Below are 22416 nucleotides of genomic sequence, written 5' to 3' on the forward strand. Positions count from 1 at the left end.
TTTTACACTCGACAACTGTCAATTTTTTATAAGCCATGTGCTCATCAACGCCTTTGTAGAAGTATTTTAGACGTAGTCAAACAAGTTTTATAATATCGTCACGAATTATGCTCTCAGAAAAAATTGTTAGTATATTCATAATGATTTAGATAAAATAAAATACCAAAGGGGCAAAATTTAAATTTAAAATCAATGAAAATAAATTGTTTAATCATGGTGTATTATATCACTGGAATTTGGATTTTTGGACTAGTTCTTGTGGCGTCGTTGATAATGCAGTAATGCACTATTTATAAAAAAATCACTTTGCTAAAACTTTATTAATTCATTCTACTGATTACGAATGTATGTAAATTGTTTATACGTTATTAATGATGAATAATATCAAGTTTCTGGTGAAGTTTATCAGTTGTTTATGTTTAAAATTATTTTTAAACGGTTGCAATATGTAAATATAATATTGTCATTATATTGTCATAAATTATGAAGTTCACTCACAGTTCAATTATTATTTGTATTCTTTATGATAATTTACTATAATTATTCGTGTTCCTTGATTAATATACATATTTATAACGTGTATAGTACTTGTTTTTGAAGCTTTGGAATTTTAATTTCTATTATCTACGTTTATTGAACGTCATCTATTATCTTTTTTTATTGGTAAACATTGGTACGGAACTCATAGGAATGTAAACAAAATTTATACTTATTATTAAAATCTCTGTAAAATATCTGATTATTTGATGTGCATATGTCTAATGATCATTTTTGACCGCCAAATGGCATTTTTATTTACATTTTTTACTAGATCTCCGAAACTGCTAAATCTGCCTTCATGAAAATTTAATCAGTTCCTCATCTTTTCAATAGAAGTAAAATGTTTTTTGAATTATTCAAATCGGACGCTCCGTTCTCTTAAAAACTGAGTTACCGTTTTTGGCACTTTTTGCTCCGTATCTTCGGAACGGCTAGACCTGTCTTCGCCAAAAACTAATCAACACGTCTCCTTATCAATACGAATCGAATGTTTTTTGAATTATTCAAATCGCTTCATTCGTGTTCCCGAAATCGTCGACGAAAATTTGTATCCGCACACACACTTACACACAAACAAACCCACACACACACTTACACACAAACACACACACACACACACAATATAAAAAATTTCCTTTTCGATTTTTTTGCGATTATTATAACTTGCTCTACGGGAAGTTAAAAATTATCAAAAATTGATACATATGAATAAATCTTGTTCGAAGTCGTAAAAGAACTGCTATGAATTTTGCAAATTCTTCGATTTTTTCAATAATTATCTATAAGTAATTAACGTTACTATCTATTAGCCAGTTGTCTCATTAAATAATTGTTTAATTTATCATATTTGAATCTGCGTTTCATCTAATATTTATAAATATTGAATTGTTTATAGTAAGCAATGACGTCCATTTATCATAGACGGGTTTTCCATGCTATTACAAGAGGTTGTTTATTATAATATAGATCTTCTAATGTTCAACATTTGAGTAGATTTTCCCATGTCTCAGATTATTTATTGATTCTACACTATATAGAGAAAAAATGCAGCTGTGTTTTTTCACTTCTTATGATAATATTTTGCAGACATTTTCTGTGTTCAAAAATGGCAATACATTTAATTAATAATTTAATTAATACCATATCTAGAGATGTGGGGTCGCCCTTAGGTAAGCGGTTAAGAGCGACGGGACTTGATTCAGAGGTCCCTGGTTCGAGCCTGTTATCAGGCAGCAGTGACAACGATTTTCACTTGGAAATATAGATAGCAATATGTTTCCAAGTGAAAATAGTCCTTTATATGACATTGCTGCGCCAATAAAAAATCAGCCATATTAGATAAATTCTAATAATAAAGTTATCCAATATGGATGGATTAACGGTTGGGTTATAGCATCTAAAAATACGAAGTAAGGAGAAGTTTCAGCTCAACAGTTCATAAGACGCAAGGTTCTGATTGCTGATATGATATGATAATAAAAAATAATAACTTTACACTAGGTGTAAGTAGACTTTTGTCTTAAGTCAAGTTGCATGAACCTCCTGAAATTTGCAAATAATCGACTTTATCGGTAAAACTAGTTAGTAGAAAAAGCTTGCAACTTGTCCATTTTTCTTTCAAAAACAATGTTTTTGCATCTCCCTGAAAACTAATCGATGCGAATTCAAATTTTCATTTGATCTTTCAAGCACGCTTATAATCTATAATTTTATTAATTCAATTTATCACATTTTAATACACAAATTATCACTTTTCTATAATCTCTATACTTGATTTGAAGTGAATATAAAAGGAGTATCATTGTTACGAGCACTTTTCATAAGTAGCTCACATACACACATCATTTTTCTAATTTTGGTGTCAAACCATTCAGAATGACGTAAAACGTTGAGAAAATATAATATTGAAGTAGGTGATCTTCTTATTTGGGAAGTTAAAAACAATTGTCATGTGCACAATTTCCTTCCAAAAATTCGCCAATTTAATCTAATCCATTAGAATTATGGATTTATAAGAGTTCATTAATTGATAATATACCGTTATAAAATTATCAAAGATAACGTTTTATAACTACTTCAAAGTTATTACAACTTCTTATAATAAGGCTGCGCGTTTTATGAGTTAAAATAATTGACAATTAATGTTTCATGCAATTCTTGTCTTGGAGATATTATAGCTGCAAATTAATTTAATTAGTTCAAGATCTTTGATATAAGATAGAATATGAATGTTTTTTCTTGTTGTTTATAAATCGTTAACATCGTTTAAAATATGCATCAATTAACGTATGGTTATATGATTAAAAAAATTAAACAGCGAGAATATTAAGGAATTTTAGGGTTTTAAATAAATGTTTTTATTGGAGGATTTTATGAACACGTTATTAATTCTTGCTACCCTTAAAATGAATTAGTCATATTTTATTCCATAAAATATTACGGCTCTACGACAAGTCGTTTAATTTTAAAAATTCGTCAAAGTTTGCAAAAATTAGTATCGTTTTTTTGGCGTGTGTCAAAATTAAATCTTTCAACGACGTTTGCACAAAAAGCTTTGTGCAGCGATCGGCCGAGCCGTTTCTCTGTAGTTAGGAAAAAAGTGTTAAACTTTTCGTCCGCATTTAAGCTCATACTACCGAATCGATTTTAAAAGATCAAAAACTGTTCGAAAGCTATTAGAGATATTAAACATTAGATGAGAATGATACTGATTAGTTTTAGGTTAAAATCTACCGAGCCATTTTCTTGTAATTTACTGTTGAAAAAAGAATTAAGAAAATTTTTATGGAACTTTTTTTGTCGATATATATCATGGTCTTATAGAACTTACTGAAATATTACGGCCTTACGACAAGAAGTTTAATTTTAAAAATTTAGACTTAAAATTAAATTAGACGATTCACTTGGTATAACGATAGAGTACTTGGTCTTAACGAACTTACTAAACCATTAAAATCCTACGGAAACTGGTTCAATTATAAAAATTATTGATTTTTGAAAATTTGCTTTTAGAAAATACTCCAAGTTAAGGTGTTCGTTCGTTTTCAATAATGTGTAATGCAATGCCACATGCAATACTTTTAATCACTCATACATTAATTTATTTTTTATTGATTAAGTTGATTATTTACATATACCGGGAAGTTCATGTAACTTGCTTTAAGGCAAAATACTAATACCAACTAGTTTTAATTATAATTGGAGCTTTTTTATTACCGCCGGATGACATGCCTACATTCTGTGCTTGTTTCCTCAAACAAAAATGTTTTTCTCTGAAGTTAAAAACAAATTTTGAAGTACTTTTACCACCCATATGAGATGAGGTGTTGTTGTATGTTTTAATGTATGTATTTCTCAGATCTTTTATTTATTCGTCTTCACTAATTTGTCTGAATTACTATGTTAAATTAAATTCAAATATTCTAAATACCACCGAATCATGTGTATGGACAATTCATCTTCTTTATCATATATGTAGTTGGTTTTTACATCTCATATGTTTAAATAATAATCCGTTCTTGACCTTGCATGCCAAAATCTTGCCCATTATTATTCCGCCAGAACAGACAGGAATATTAGTTATGCAATATCTTTTGGAAGAAAAATGCTAATATATTTTGGAGTTAATTAAACGACTTAAATAATGCACGTGGATTGACAAAAAATGCGTTTATGCATATTGGACTTTCCAGTTGGACTTTTTTCAATTGCAGTATACTATAATTAGTTTTTTTTTGCACTACTGCTTTACACCAGGTAGTCTTAGGTGAGTGAACCTAGACTCATTAAGTTTAGGAGTCATGGAATAATTTTAAAATTTTAAAATATATTTTATAACCTCTTCAGTTCTTAACATATTCTCAAATACCTTGCTAAACTCTAAATATATTTATTAGTTTTTTTTGGACTATTGCTTTACACCATGTAGTCCTAGGTGGGTGAATCTAGACTCATTGAAGTCTTTTAGCTCTAATCCACGGGGAGCCTTACACAATTATTAAAATTTTAATATCTTGAAAGTATCTGATTCAATTAGAATTTTGTAGCACATTTTTAATTAATAAAGGATTGAACGTATGATATAATAATCATTGAAAAAGCCACTAATTAATACTTTATCAACTGTTGTGAGAGTTACAATGGGATGTGCACAATGCTCAATTGTTACATTGTTTAACGTCAATCATGGTTTTTATATATAATTAATATATTTTTTTTATTAACATCAACACGTAAGCAAGAATAATGATTACACATGTGTGAATAAGATAATGGTGATCATTACTCCTGATCTTGAAGTTTCTATTTGGGAGGTCCAAAATCGATGCAAGTAGTATTATATAATACAATAAATCCGCTATTATTAGTTCAGCCTAAAGTTATTTTCAGTATATGTTAACAATCAATAAAATATATTCGTATTTGGAATAGAAATCGCTAAAGAGTTGTTTTGCATGGGAATTGGCAGTCTTTTGTACTACGACGAAAACAATACGCTGATATATTCTCTAGCTATTTGTTAGAACATGCTACACCTTTTAGGAGAGGACATATAATATATATATATATATATATATATATATATATATATATATATATATATTAGTTAATTGCAGCCAATTCGTCGAAAATAAATAGAAAGCAATAAAAATTCAACAGAATTTATTCTGCACATTTTGATACACATCATTCAGCATTTGGCATGTGTATAAGAGAGTGCGATATAAAAATCGCCGGGCAATATGAAGATTATTAATTTAATTTATTAATATGTTAATTATAGAATTACTGTAATTTTATTTTTATAAGATTATGTGACTAAAAAAGTATTAATCGAGGATAGAGTTTCGACTCGCGATTAAAAATCCTCTTTTAACCGGATACAAAAATAATTAATTTATAAGAATTATATAAAATGAATTGCAAAGTTGAAATTATTTGTTTGTAGTGTATTAGAACTTTAGTCAGAATTAAAATGAATTGAATTATTTTCAATTTTTAATATACGAAAAAAAAAGATTTTCTTGATTAAAATTTTTTTTTTCAGAAGCAATTATTTTGTTGAAACAAGCAGAAAGTTCTTTGCATCATTTAAATCTGACGCTTAATTCTCTCAAAAACTGTCGTTTTTTGCACATTTAGCTCTGTATCTTAAAGGCTGGATCTGCTTTTGCCAAAAACTAATCACTTCTTCTCCCAATCTTTACAAATTGATTGTTTTTTAGATCATTCAAATCGGATACTGCGTTCTATCAAAAACTCGATTTGTATTTTCTGCACTCTTTGCTCTGTATCCTCGAACGGCTAGACCTGCCTTCGCTAAAAACTAATCAGCACGTCTCCTTATCAATACGAATCAAATGTTTTTTGAATTTTTCAAATCGGTTGATCCGTGTTTCCGAAATCGTCGACGAAAATTTATATCCGCACACACACACATACAGCCATTTTTTTCTAAGGTATGTCAAAATGTTCAGAAATCTTTGAAACGTAAACATATATAAAAAAAATTTCATTTTCGATTCTTTTGCGAATACTATAACTTGCCCCACGGTAAGTTAAAAAAATAACACTTTGTTATTAACATTGGCCTGTATTCCAAATATTTGTTCACGTTTTAAACAAGGCATTTTGACTTATTTATGTTTAATTCATTCAAATTTTGATCTGATGATTGATTCTTCCTAACGAATGCAGCTGGTATTATAATAATATAATTCAAAATTTAACTCAAAATGCCATACGCCGTTCTTTCCAGCGTTCCTGCTATGTGCAAAAGTATATATATTATATAGATATCACTCCTACGATCGAAATATTTATTTACATACAATCATTTTATTAATGGGAATTTTTATTGTTCAAGTATGGTGGAAGCGACATTTTCTAAAAATAAACGTTCGCTTGTAAATCCGCGTATGAATATCTCGATTCATTCGCACGGTTCTTCGGGTCGAGAGAATGTAAATAAGTTACTTAACTGTAAACAATTTTACGCTTAATTTTCATTTACCAGTTGTAAATAAAACTATCAGAAATCTTGGAAAATATATATTGAAAAGGGTAAAATCAAATTTGAATGAAGATTTCTTTAGGATAAATCAAAATTAGTGAAGTTTTGGATGATATTCTTTAATAAGCCAGAATTAAATATAATGAGTTGATTAATATGGAAAAAGCTTACTACAATTATGTGTACTTTGTGAACAAGGTCAAAATCAACAAATGAGGTTTTTCAAAAATCAAATTTAAATCTGTAGTCTATCAATACTGGAAGGTAAACATGAATATTGTTTTGTTACTGCAGCGCAACATCCGCTTATTGACCTTATTGCTAGATCAAGGTAAAAATCAAACGCCATATACTTAGGGCCCTTTCAAGCTGTTAGATAATTGTTACACAAATACTAAAATTTGCTTGCAGTACTAAACCATGTAGTAGTGATATCAGATTTTCACTTGAGATTATAAATCTCAAATATGATATGAACTGAAAACAGGGGCATTGCTGCAAAAATCATTAAGATAAAAGAACTAATTCTGTATGTTAAAAATATATCACAAGTAGAAAGGACAACTACTTGGGTTGCTTTCTAACAGTCATCTGTTCAATTACTAATGTCTCCGTATAGCAATATGTAGATTGTAATTTAAAAAGAGCTAAAAAAACTTCATGCATTTAAAAGTACTATATTATAACGGTCCGCATAACTCAAATAAAAAATGTAAAATTATTATACAGGAAATAAAATGTTTTTGGAAATTTTCTTTATTTAAATTTACGATGTATGAAATTGTTTTAACCGTGATAAAAAGTCATAAACTCGGAATGAGTAAGATAAAACTGAGAAAGTAAAATATTTTTCATGGCTGTCTTATCTTTAAAATTGAATTACTGGTAAAATCAAATATTTTTTGTTGCATTAAATATTGCCTAAAATTTGTTTGTGTAGTCAAGGATTAGTGGATTAGAGCTAAGGAATGTCAATCAGGTGTTTCAGGATACCCTTCTCGGACAACCTGATGTCAAGAAGTAGTGACAACGGTTTTCACTTGGAAATATAGGTAGCAATATGTTTCCTGCACCAATAAAAATTCATCAGTATTGCAGAAGTTGTAGTAATAAACTTATCACATAATATGGACAATCCTTTGGGTTGCTTTCTATTAAAAGGCCAAGTCATTATGAATTTAGAACAACAGCTGTTTGTTTAGTTTGAAATATCAAAAACATTCATATATATAACAAATGATTAAATTTCTGAGTCACCCTAAGAAATATCAAAGGCATCATGTTTCCAATGACGCATTTTGGTATAGGTAGTTCAAACTTATCAAAAGTAATAAATATAGATCGATTTACATTGCAATCTTTGTATTGCATTAAAATATATATTAGATTAGTAAATATATGACCTATAATGACCTAGAATAAAATGAAAATATGATTTCCCTTAAATCTCCACCTCTTGCTTAGGAAAATAAATATCAGTAGAGGTTAATCAGAGGCATTATGCATCCAATGATTGGTATAGTCCATAAACATAAATATGATTACATTTCAAGCTTTGTATTGTATTTATAAATTATATTACACGTGTTATGCCAAAAACAATTAATCTAAATTAAAATAGACACGTTTTTATATAAGTTGCAGCTTATATTTACCAGCTAGTTGTTGTACATTGCAACACTTCTGAAGAAAAATATTGGTTACGACATTCTTTTACAACCTATTCATAAACTAATTGTTAAAGTACGGAACCCTAATACTACAAATGCGTCTTTGATGTATCATTTTATAAATATTACAACGCAGTATAATAAAATTGATGTACAAATGCATTCCCGAGTACGTCATTCAAATACGCGTATTTGATCAAGGATTTCCCAGTAGGTAATAAGCACCCATCTTATCAACAATGTCTATGAATTATTGTCAGAAGCATAAAAAATATAAGTTTATTATCGTATAGTGTTTTTTGTAAAAATGTCTCATGATAAGGCAAAAGCACTAAAGTGACGCAGATTTGTTTAAACAGAATTTTGAAAATTACAGTTAATAAAGGGATTATTGTTTTGGTCTCGGTAGAACATTTAGTCACTTCATTTTTTTATATCCGAGATTTGAAGTATTTCTGTATGAAATCATATTGATTATCCATATTATTTTTATATTCATATCCTATTTTATTTAACACTTACAAAACTAATTTTGTTTTTGCAAAAAAATGATTCAGTTTTTACAAAAAACAATAGAGGTACATAGAGCAGAAATAAATTTTTAGTTTGTAGATCAACATCTTGATTAACTTCCCGAAGGGCAAGCTATAGTAATTGCAAAAAAATCGAAAATGAAAATTTGTATATGTCTTTATGTTTCAAAAGTTTCTGAGCATATTGGCATACCTTAGAAAAAATGGATGTATGTGTATGTGTGTGTGCGGATACAAATTTTCGTCGACGATTTCGAGAACACGGATCAATCAATTTGAATAATTCAAACAACATTCGATTTGTATTCATAAGGAGAAGTGCTGATTAGTTTTTAGCGAAGGCAGGTCTAGCCGTTCCGAAGACACGGGGCAAAAAGTGCCAAAAACAGTAACTCAGTTTTTAAGAAAACGGAACGTCTGATCTTAATAATTCAAAAAAACATTTTACTTGTATTGACAAGATGAAGAACTGATTAAATATTTGGGAAGGTAGGTCCAACGGTTATGGACTCTCAATAAAAATAATTTAAAAAAATGTCATTTGACGGTCTAATTTAAAATGTTTATTGGACTTATGCACATCAAATTATCAAATATTTTATAGAGATTTTCATAATGTGTACACATTTTGTGTATTTTTTTTTAGATTCCGTACCAAGATTTTTAATTACGATACGGGAAATTCCAGCAATTTGCTTTAAGGCACGATGCCATGCACGCCACTAGTCTTTTATTTCTTTATCAAAAAAAATCTTTTGAATACAGTTGAATATAACTTTCTAAATGTAGAATTTTCAAGCCAAGTCCAGATGTAAAAATATGTATTTAGTAAAAAAAATATTTCTTAACTACCTTCATTAAAGTTCGATTTCTTAGGGATTTTGATTTTTTCGAAACCCTTGCAAAAAATCCAGTTTTTATGAAGACAAATAAATTTATGTGAAGCTAAGATTTTAGGTTTCTGGATCAATGATCTTAAATTCCATTTATCTAAATCATGAAACTGTATGTAATGTGTTGTAAAAAAGTTAAAAAAAATTGCATCTTATTGATTTTCTTGATCGGTTAAATCTATGAAGATCAAGTAATATCAATTAACGTCCATTTCTATTTTTCTTCTGCTTTTATCTGTAATGATCTGCAATTGTATAATGACTTTAACCTACAAAGTATGGGAATATAATATTTTAATATAACGACTGTTCTGTTTATAATTTAGATTATAACAGTACATTTTATCTTAAATATAAGAACCATTCGTCCTTCCTTGGCCTTCGATATTATCGATAAAACTTATATAAATATATATGCAAATTTTGTAGTCGGTATGTATTTTAGTCATTTTCAAGATACTGCTAAGTTCTTTCGAACGTTTTCGAAATATTTACCTGTAACTTCTTACTCATCGGTAATTCAAATTATAATTTTTTGTAGAAATTTATTTATTTTTATACATATGACGAGACATTACTGAACAGAATTTTAATTTACTTGAAAGAATTTGGAAATGTAACGTGGTAGAAATACAAAAGCCCAAACCTGTTACTTGTAAATTTAAAAAGTAGAGTACAAAAGCACAAAACCATTTATTTTTGCTATAGAGCATTTCACATAATTTTTATCAGTTTATTTTACGTTTATCATAATTCCATAATTGCACAAGGAAATTGAATGTACATATTTTAAGATATTTCACAAATATAAAATGTTATTTCATACAATTTATGTTAAAATTATTTTATGAGCATATGTTTTGATAAGGCTCTAACATATTGAATATTTCTATGTATCGTGCAAGAAATTCAAATTATGAATTTTTGTAGAAGCACATTTATTTTTTAACACTGTCTCATATCTGAACAGAATTTTAATTCTCTTGAAGGAATTCGAAAATTAAACCTAGTAGAAGAAATCAAGAAGTGAGAATATAAGCACAAAAATTTGTAAAACTTTTATTTTATTGTTGTAAGTAATGTAATTTTTCTTGTTCATCTCAGGTTTACTATAAATTATTTTTTTAAAGATTATTGTAAGTATGTAAATAATAAATATTTCGGTATATCAAGCCAACATTTTCAAAATTCTTATTACTGTACACTATCGAAATAATTAAATTATCTCATGTTGTTTTTAAAATACCATATAAAGAATGCACTTTCCTGTTATTTCATCTTTGTTTAAAATTTGAAATCTTACAATTTCATTTATATCTACACTTGACTGGATATATCTAGTGCTCTTGTTTTGGAATACTTGCCAATATGGAACAATCAGAAACAAAATTATTGGAATATATAAACATTTATATTAATTTATGGAAATTTCTCATTTTTATGTATCGAGTCATGATATGTCGTGAAATAGTGAGAGAATCTATTTATAATTCTTTAATGGGAATAAGTAAATAATGAGCAATTGATTACTTTACATTTTTATTTGATAAGCATTTAATTTATAGATAGAGTCCTTAGAAGGTTATCTATTTAACCAGTTTTTAGCAGATATTTGAGCATCACATAAACATATTTATTAATTTATTTAAACAATACATAGGCTACGTGCGGAAAAGCTCGTAGAAGTATTAAGTTCTGATTGTCGTTCAAAAAATATATAAATCAAGGTGTTACTGGCATTTTGCCCTAAGGCAAGTTGTATGAACTAACCGTCATGTATAAATAATCTATTTATTAAATAAAAAGAGTGCGCGTAAGGTTTACACGCGATTGAAGTAAAACTTATTTGCTACTGTACAAGAAGGCATTTAAGTATAAATAAATACATCATATTACAATTTTGAATAATGTTTATTAGTAATATGGTAACACTTTTTATGCACACATTTATTAGTGTCAACCATTATACACATTTATATAATGATAAATTATAAATTATATATTTATAATAGCATTAAAAAATATGTATTTGAAAACAATAATGTATTTAAGTCATACTTCAAATATGACATGATCGGTTTGTCATTGTAATTAGTATTTAGATATGAACCTTCATTAGAGAAATGAAGTACTAATTGCTAATTAATAAATTTTATAATATTCGTTCACACTGTGGATTATTGTAAACTACCCCTAAATATATATTGTTTTCACAATTTTACTTATCATGTAATTGCGGTTGAAGAACTTCATGTAATTAAAATTAACATACATTCATTGACTGTTTTTTTTTTACTTTTTCGCTGGATATATAATCTCATTCTTTGAACAGCTGTAAAATATTTTTCTGATTCAGATTTTTTATTAAATGAAAATTTGTACTACGATGTAACTTTAAAATGTTTATTTATCTATGCCGATTTCCTTGTTGATATCGGTACGCATACGACAGATCTCTATTCACATACACGACTTCTAATCACAATCGACCCGTGTCTCTTTCTATTTGTCTACTTGTCTACCTGTCTACTTGTTCACCTGTCATTGTGTATCAATATTCTTGCATGCAGACATACACACATTTTATGGTACATATGCCAAAATATTTAGAAACCCTGAAACGTAAAGATATGCAACAATTTTCATTTACCATTTGTTGCGATTATTATAACTTACCCTACGGGAAGTTAAAAAAGTTAAAGAATGTATTAACTATATATCTAGATTTAATAACTGTATATCGTAAAAAATAATATGAAGCGTTAGGAAATCTAAAGCTGTGTAAGGAATAAATCATTTTTTTCTTAAATCCGATAAGATTTCCGTTGATTACATAACGGGAAACTAACGGATGCATCTTCAGCGTAAAATTCTATATATAGCAAATAACGGCTGAATTTTTCAAATGAGATTCTTCGTCATATTTATTCCAAGATCTCCACATAATTTGGATATAAATAGATTTTATGTCGTAATAAAAGTTGCCGAGATCACAACTTTCTTTTCTCGAAGGTGTTTCACATTGATAATTCGTGTGGTCAGTTATTTATATCTAGTAATTATAATAAGGATTTAAATTCTGGTTTATTTATGTAATCCCTGAATAATTGAGCAGCTGAAATTTTATCGCTTACTAGACTTGCAGAACCTGTTAGGAATCGTTAGGAAAGTTTTTAATTTTTTATACTTAAAATATCCAATCAAAATAAACTTCTATATTTTTATTGAACTTTAATCACTTAAGATTTTTTTTATTTTAATGTGTGATTTTCATCTTGTTTCAAGTTCATGATTTTTTTATCTTAAAGCATCATTTTCGTTAGGCTTCAATTTTAATGCTTTAATAATGCTTAGGTGTTCTATAATTTTCAACTTAATTTTAATACATTTTATTTATCATTTTCCTAGTTTACGATTTTTCTCTATATCTAATTTTCCTCTATATTTCAATGGTTAATTTCTTATCAAGATATATCTCAATATGTTGCAGGATTTCTAAACAATAAATAATTAATTCGGTCGTCCATTGATTGCGGTCAAAGATGTTTTTCAATTGGCTCTTGTCAGAAATAATTATCAATGATATATAGATATGGAATATTTATAATAATACAATTAAAAAATAAATAAGCGAAATTGCGTGACTATTACTAGTATACATGAATTCTAGAATTGCATTTGTTTCTAAAGAGCACACATGCAGATATGTAATGATTTATTCAATGTATTTGTTAGTAAAAATGCAAACAAATTCATATGTAATAAATTATAATAATCAATATTGTTATTTTTTGTAATTTCACTAGAATAAATAGTTTTGAAAATTAGATTTTTGACTGCACAATTGTGAACTTTATTTATAAAAGTAGGAAGAATAAAGACCACCATCTTCTGTGGCAAAAAATCAAAAAAATTTGTGGTTATTTTCTGTTTATCTTAGATATTTGCAATTTTTACATATTCATGCTTAAGAAAAATAATAGATAATATTTACTTTATTTTAACCCTTTCCACTCGGATGCCGCCGAAAATTCATATAAATCTCGGAATTCGCGAGTAGAAAGGGCTTCTCTATAACATTCTTTGCTTTAGCAAACTCAGACTTACATGAAAAACTGCGAAATGTATGTTTTATAAACTTTTATAATAATATGTAGGTTGATTACCATATATAATTTAAACATGTTAGTTTAATAATATTTCTGCCAAATAATAAGGTGGGAATGAACATTTTCATTCTCATATTTCTAGAAGAGAAAATGTTCATTTTCCTATGTGATGTACGCTAGTATTTATGCTAGCAAAAACCATGTCATTTTTCCAATCAATGATTTTACAATCCTGATTAAATGAGCCAACTTTTGATGGAACTTTTCAACACATTTTAGACCACCATTGTGGTTAATTTTTATTAATTTTGTTTATTCAAACTTTGTAACTCTAATCGTAAATAACATTTGTAGGACCTCAGTAAAAAAATACGACACTTGCTCCAAATTTTCAAAAAGTAAGACTTCGTGTTCGATTATGAATTTAAAATTTTTGAAGTCGTTCGTCTTTGAGGAACCCTCCTTTAAAAAAATTGTACTAAAATTTTTAGTTCTTCAAAAATTTTAAATTCATAATCGAACACGAAGTCTTACTTTTTGAAAATTTGGAGCAAGTGTCGTATTTTTTTACTGAGGTCCTACAAATGTTATTTACGATTAGAGTTACAAAGTTTGAATAAACAAAATTAATAAAAATTAACCACAATGGTCAAAAAATGGTTAAAATTTCACTAATGCGCTAGGTTGCACTTAAAAGCTCACAATTTCCAAACAACGTTAGATAATTTTTTTTCTAATTTTTTTTCAGATACAGTTAAGGTAAATCCGCTTGATTTTTATAATATATATATATATATATATATATATATATATATATATATATATGAAGACTTCAATTATGGTACTTCATTTTATTTTATATATTAATACGTTTCGACATTAATATCGAATGTCATTTTTATAATCTGATTTTCTGTTACTTTATAATCAGCTCTGATGACGGTATAATTTTTACTCTCGAAACGTATAATTTATAAAATGATATGCCCACCAATATGTGGTATGTCAAATCTTATTGTTTTAATTTTAGACATACAATTTGCACAATCAAGATTTTATTTACTTGAAATCACATCAGTTTTTTTGTTTACTGCGTACATTAAATAAAACAGCAAAATAGCACGTGTAAGAGAAATATTGCATAAATTTGCAGTAAGTTATACATAGAGCGACGTTTATTTTTTATATACCAAATCAAGTCAAGGTCCTCTAAAGAAAGGAAGACAAAAGCATATAATTATTTTGTTTATAGCCGAGATCAAGAAAGAAGTATTTGTATGAGTACGTTCCATTAAAGTGTTATTCGCGAATAATATATGCGTGTTACTAACCAAATCGTAATAATAAAAATTATCCAGCAGAAATAAATTAAATTAAATGTATCGTGGAATGATACACTTGAAATAACCCATACTGAATTGATTAAACCGCACCTGAATATTGAAGATAGTTTGGATTTTTATGTATATGAAATGTTCTGCAAATTTTGAAATATTACCAGGAAGCAAGAGTAAATAATTTCGCGTTCTCTCTTTATATAAAACAATATCATATTTTTTCATATATAAAATTATTCTGCCCAACACTAGTGACAAATAACTTCATCATATATGTTCATAAATAATTGATAATACATATAAGATTTGCAAGAAATGGACAAAATTATATTTTCCATATGATTCTGTTTTAATTAGCTATTCATTACTTTACATATAATAAAATTTCATAAACACCTGTATTTAATCACCTGCAGCAACTGGTAAATTAAAATTTCAAATTTTATTACTCAAATATAAATATTATGTCAAAACATATTGCATGTGCAACATGATCATAAATTTTTATCTTCTATAATTGTCACTTGTGAAAAGCTACAGAAAACTGGTTTTGTTAAAAATAGACAAATGAAGAATTTTCAATAAATATAGCCCGAGCAAAACATTACATATTTATAAATTTCGCATAATATTTTTATGAAGATGCACTGAATTTGCATTAATAATACTTGTTTGTGAATCTTGAAAAATAATTATGTGCTAAGTATAATTTGCATTTTATTGGCGAGATCTTGAAATATTAGATGTTTCTTAAGAATAAAGCTAATTATGATATCTTCTTTTCATAACTTTTCAACTATATGAATAATAGATAGAAAACTCTCAATTAGATTTATTGTCTGAATAATAATGTTTAGAATATTTTTTTTTTATTTTCAGTATAAATTACTGTCTTATATTAGACATTCACTAATTAGTATGGTGCATTTAATTTTACCGGCTTTTAAAATGCTACCTTACAGTAGACACTATAAACAAATTATGAATAACATATAAATTAACCTATTAACATATACAATATATAACAATAAGTATAAATAACCATTCAGTTATTTTATTAAATTTAATCTTTAAGTTTGAAAGAGTAAGTAGTGTTATAGATTTTAAATTATAACTCTAAATATAAATATTTAATTTAGTTATTAAAGTATATCTAGTCTCAAAGTACAGAGGATTTAAATTATTACTCAAACAGCTTCTTGAAAAAAAAAATTTGTATCGAACAACAGCAAAAAAGTAAAAAAAAATACAAGCAGTCAATGAATGCATGTTAATTTTAATTTCATGAAGTTCTTCAAACACAATTACATGATGAGGGATGTTGCAAAAACAATATTTGTTTAGGCGTTGTTTAACATAATTAACATAAATTGTTATATGATGTATTTATTTTTACTTAAATGCCATCTTGTACAGCAGCAAATAAGTTTTACTTCAATCGCGTGTGAACCTTACGCTCACTCTTTTTTTTTGCTGATTATAGTTTCTATTTTAAAAAATTTGCTTCAACATTTGATCAAAAACTTCATACATCCTAAATCCTTTATCACATATCTCAATATATAAGATTGCACACTCTTGTTTGTATTTTTTCTATTAACAAAGAATTTTTTAATTGCAGGGACGAACAACCTTTTTCATAGGCCAATATTTGTGAATAATATGGCCTTAGTATTCGAAAGGCAATGATGTCGGCGATAGGCGTAGCGGCGCTAGTTACAGCGCTTTTGCTATGCCAGGCATCTTGTTCACAACATTATGGTAAGAAGTAATCATATTCTAAATATAATATGAAAACAGAAATTATTTTAAAAAAAATAATATATCTTCTTATTATAGTCCGTATTTACAACTTATCTTAATGAATTAAGTAGTTTATGTAATTTATCTTTGTATGGCAAAAGCTATCTTTTTTTGAATTCTGTTGCCCATCAATATTATGTTTTAGAGAACCTTCCTGACCACAACTATATATATATATATATATATATATATATATATATATATATATATATATATATATATATATATATATATATATATATATATATATATATATATGTTTTATTATTTTATAATGTTAAATGCACAAGTTTTTCAAAAGTATAATTTTTCATAATCGTAAGAAGAAATTCGATTTTGGAGTTCAACCTCGCTCTATATTATTAAATGAAAAAAATTTAGACATAAAACATTTTTTAAGTTCCCGTAGGGCAAGTTTTAGTAATCGTAAAAAATAGAAAATGAAAATATTCATATACTTTTACGTTTCAGAGGTTTCTGAACATTTTGGCATACCTTAAAAAAATGGATGTATGTGTGTGCGTGTGTTTGTGTGTGCGTATACAAATTTTCGTCGACGATTTCGGGAACACTGATCAACCGATTTGAGTAATTCAAAAATCATTTGACTCGTATTGATAAGGAGACGTGCTGATTAGTTTTCGGCATAGGCAGGTCTAGCCGTTTTGAAGATACGGGGCAAAAAGTGCCAAAAACGGTAACTCAGTTTTTAAGAGAACGGAGCGTCCGATTTTAATAATTCAAAAAACATTTTACTTGTATTGACAAGATGAAGATGATTAAATTTTTGGGAAGGTAGGTCTAGCTGTTTCGGAGATCTAGTAAAAAAGTAAAAAAATGCCATTTTGAGGTCAAAAATGATCATTAGACATATGCACATCAAATTATCAGATATTTTATGGAGATTTTAATAATGTGAATCAATTTTGTTTATATTTCTATGGGTTTTGTAACATAGTTTGTCTGTTAGACGACGACGCGGCGCTTACGCGCATCGATATTGCGTCTCTATATGGTCTCTATACAGCTAAAGCAGTGCGATTGCTTTGAAAAAAAAGTTCAAAATTTTCAAAATATTTCAATCAAAAAAAAAACTTTGTTTTCCAAAAGTAGTTTCCAAAAAAGTAAATTTTTTTCCAAAATTTAAAATTTCTCAAAAATCTAATTTGTTTAAAGTTTAAAACATATTTAATCTTTTTTTAAAATTTAATTTTTGGTACGAAAAGTACCAGCAATTTGCCTTAAGGCACGATGCCATACACCACTCGTTATATTCATTATTATACAAACGATTAAGGTAATTGACTGAACTTTGCCAGTTATAAAAACAAATTTAACATAAATAAAAATGAATCGAAAGTAAAAAAAAAATATATAGGATTTTCCCCATGAGACATTTGTTATTTTTTATATACAGTTTCTCGTTCAATCTTCAAGACGAAATATCAAGCAAATTAACTATTATTGAGCTAGTGATATTTAAAACTACAACCAGTACAAATTTTGCAATAATTTTACGTTCACTGACCCCGTATAACATCTATTGGAACTAAAAAAGACGTAAAAAACATCTGTCAATAATGAATGTTTACTTCTTAGGCGCCTTGAACGATTGCATCGCAACCTCAGACAAGCCATTCTTGCGGGTCAAACGCACTACTCTGGGACTCTTCATATTATCTATATTAGAAATATTAATATAATATAACGTAAATGGTTTTTTTATCTTAACATTTTGTTCAGATAATTAACACACCCATTATATATGTATATATATACTTTTCTTATCTATGAACACACTTGTTCAATACCACTTACACAATAATTATACTATAAATTTTTATTTTAGAAAATATGATGAATGTAATATGCAAATGAGTTTTTTAATTTTTTTAATTAAAATTAATTAATATATAACTCAAGCTGCTATGTAAATAAAAAAACATAGCATATAGATAATTAGTAGATTTTAAAATTGAAAAACCAGTGAAATTATTAATATTTTTGACGTCAAATGAAAATTATCAAAAATTAAGATTAATGCTGTTTCCGAGTTTGCTTAACTCGACCTGCTTTGTAAATAAAAAACATATCATATAGATAATTAGTAGATTTTAAAATTGAAAAGCCAGTGAAATTATTAATATTTTTGGCATCAAATAAAAATTATCAAAATTTATTAAGATTAATGCAGTTTCCGAAGCTTTTTGGCATTGGAAAACTGCAACCCGGGACGACACATTCGCGCAGGTCAAACGCATATTTTGGGACTCGTATGAATTTTTGGGACTCTCTATATTAAATTTATGATCCAAGGTTACAATCTACCTCAAGTTTATTTATTCTATATCAGATAATTAACATATTATCCTGTACAATTCACATAATTATTGCCTTCAATTATTCGTTAATTGACAAGTGTGAAATTTCATACAAAACCGTTAAATAACTTCACAGTTTGCTTTAAAAATAGAATCTCTGAAAGGAGTTTTGTTTCACTTCCTAACTACTTGTTAATTAAACTCTTATGCATTGAAAATAACATTATTTTATTACTCATTATAATCACACTTCGAATACTATTCGGGAACTAATTACATTTGCATTTTTATATAATACATTAGATAATATTTTTACTTTAGCTAATTAGCTAAATCATTCTATGCATTTAGATTTCTTTCGTTTATTTATATTTTGGGTGAAACGATGCTCTATAATAGATTTGTAATATAGTTCACAAGTACAAAATTGCTCCAATTAACACCATCTCGCATATTGTGACAATTTTTATCATATTTACACAAATGATACAACTAATGGACCTATTTGAAAACACCTGTTGAGCAAAATCAATATTTACACGCCAAAATGTTAGCTTTTATATCACTGATAACAACTCAAATGTATAAGAATTTCTTTAATAAAAAATATAATGCGTGCTTATAATATTAATTGTGTTCATACTATCAACTGATAAAATTTCTGATAACTTATATTTAGCTGCAGAATGACTAATTTAAGAGAGACTCGATTTATATTAATATCTTGAACAGTTAATATATATGTCCTTCAAGTACTTATAGCTCGTCTTTTAATTTGTAATTAAGTACTATCTACAATCTTCAAATATAACGAAAAAAAGAAATGCATAATAAATTTTATCGACTTGGACTTAAATGATAAGATAATTCATTTTTATGGCACTGTGACTAAGATGTAAAACATTTTGTTTTTGTTCCGCTGCACCAATTAAAAATAGAAGTAAACAATATTGATATCATCAATAATAATTGATTAAAAGTTCATATTTAATTTCCATTAACTTATAAATAAATAATGTTAGTCACAAGATTTTCTATTAATTTTATACTTTTTATTAATTTTTTTCGGATTTAGTATTATTGTCATTATTATTGTATAGTGTTAAAAATAAAATTAAGACTAGTGGGGTATATGGCATCGTGCCTTAAGGCAAATTGCTGGAACTTCCCGTACCGTAAAGAAATGTTCGAAGAATAGTGAATGTTGTTTTCTCATAGATTATTATAAATATTGTCTAATATTTTTTTTATAAAAAAATTATATTTTTTTGAAAAAAAAAAAATTGAAACATTTTTTTTTTCAAAATCAATTATTTTGTTAAAACAAGCAGAAAGTTCTTTGAATCAGTTAAATCGGACGCTTAGTTCTCTCAAAAACTGCCATTTTTTGCACATTTAGCTCTGTATCTTCGAAATGGCTGGGCCTGCTTTTGCCGAAAACTAATAACCTCTTCTCCCAATCATTACTAATTGAATGTTTTTTAGATCATTCAAATCGGATGCTCCGTGTTCTCAAAAACTCGATTTTTATTTGTTGCACTATTTGCTCTTTATCTCCGTAACTGCTGAGCCTGCCTTTGCCAAAAACTAATCAGCACATCTCCCTATCAATAGAAATCGGATGTTTTTGGACCATTCAAATCGGTTGATCCGTGCGCCCGAAAACGTGACCGAAAAATTGTATCCATACATACATACACACACGCATCCATTTTTTCTGACGAGATATGCCAAAATGTTCAGAAACCTTCAAAACGTCGAGAAATGCTAAAATTTTCAATTGCGATTTTTGGACGATTTTAATAACTTACTTTACCATACGGGAAGTTAAAAATAAATTTCTTATATATAAAATATGAATGTTTTTTCATTATTAAATTGAGTTAATGGAAAATAAACTTGTCATCGTCGGATCTAATTCGAAGCAATTATATTCAGCCATTTTAGTAGATGACATGATAGGTTTAATATGATTTTATTGGCCCAAGTAGTTGACCTGGAGAAGTTTAGACGCTAAGGTACAATGTCGATAGGTCAATTCATAGTTATTGGTTTTCATAAGCGAAAATTACAGTGAGAATTAGAATTTTTATTCGAAAATTATTAGTAGAATTCAATAGTTATATATTTATGTGTGAAATGGTGAAATATTTACAAGTTTATCTTATTATCTTTTTTTTTCAGATTCTTTATGTGCAGGTACGAGAGAGCGATATTTATCAGCTGTTGGAGAAGAGTCTTCCATAGTTTTACCTTTATCACCCATCCAAAATATTCAAGGTGTTTCTACGAGTCAATCTGGACCATGCAGAGCCAGAATCACAGCACCAGACTCTCATGCCATAGGTAGTAATATTATTACTATTTTTCTTAATACTCTTATTTTTCATTCGAAAACTCTTATGATGTAAGTTAAGTAAATTAATGATGCATCAAGTTTAATATCGAATCCATGGTTAATTTATATGTCTTTCTCAGGCCTGCGTCTGGTGGGTACGAAGACTGATACAATGGTACAAAAACCAGGTTCACTTGGAAAGTCGTCTAGGAATCATCATGGTTCACACCAAAAAGGTGGTAATGGAACTTTGTTAGGATGTCCACTGAGTGTGGTAGGTTATTTAAAATAGAATACAATAAATTCATATTTACTATAGATTATTGTCAAACAATCATGCTTTATGTTATGACGAATTAATTTATTTTTAGTATCTTCCCGAAGATCGCCAATCACCAGTATGGCGCTTTGATCCATGCCTCGGGGGAGCGCAATCAGGGGCTTCCAAACTTCTGCCTGATAGGGTTAGCATAGCTTGGAGCCCCCCTGAAGATGGAAGTCCTGTTCCTTTAGCTTTAGTAGCCACAGCTGTTGGAAACGAAGAACGACTTTGCCGCGAGAAAGGGAGACACGTTTGTGTTCATATTGGGTAAGACTTCTTCATTTGTCCTGATACCGTTTTCGAACTATTTGTTTATTGTGTATATTAAATTATAAATAATATTTTTTTTTCTAGGCGTAAACCTTTACTTTGCATTTCGGATCATTTAGTGTGTGACGGAATAAAACATTGTCCATTAGGAAATGAAGGCGATGGTGATGAAGATCCTAGACTATGTGAAAGATCAGAGAAACCGGTACATAAATATTTCAATATTCAATCTTACCTAATATTATTTTAATTATCCGATAATTAGAA

At 27.9% G+C, this 22416-nt stretch overlaps 1 protein-coding gene across 2 annotated transcripts in view; it reads left to right on the forward strand.

Moving 5' to 3' along the window:
• Positions 1 to 22416, forward strand: part of LOC113363326 — an 81016-nt gene that overhangs the window by 57610 nt on the left and 990 nt on the right. Inside the window, exons 2-6 of one of the 2 annotated variants that reach the window (XM_026605820.1) lie at positions 16717 to 16856; positions 21404 to 21565; positions 21698 to 21831; positions 21929 to 22146; positions 22234 to 22354. In XM_026605820.1, the coding sequence (XP_026461605.1) occupies positions 16781 to 16856; positions 21404 to 21565; positions 21698 to 21831; positions 21929 to 22146; positions 22234 to 22354 (711 nt within the window). In that variant the 5' untranslated portion in view covers positions 16717 to 16780. The remainder of the gene's footprint in view (positions 1 to 16716; positions 16857 to 21403; positions 21566 to 21697; positions 21832 to 21928; positions 22147 to 22233; positions 22355 to 22416) is intronic. The other variant, XM_026605821.1, reaches the window with a different exon arrangement.

This window comes from Ctenocephalides felis, unplaced genomic scaffold (genome assembly GCF_003426905.1).
Source record: "Ctenocephalides felis isolate EL2017-DRISC unplaced genomic scaffold, ASM342690v1 CF-g0.4_SCAFFOLD_00845, whole genome shotgun sequence".
Classification (NCBI taxonomy): Eukaryota; Metazoa; Arthropoda; class Insecta; order Siphonaptera; family Pulicidae; genus Ctenocephalides; species Ctenocephalides felis.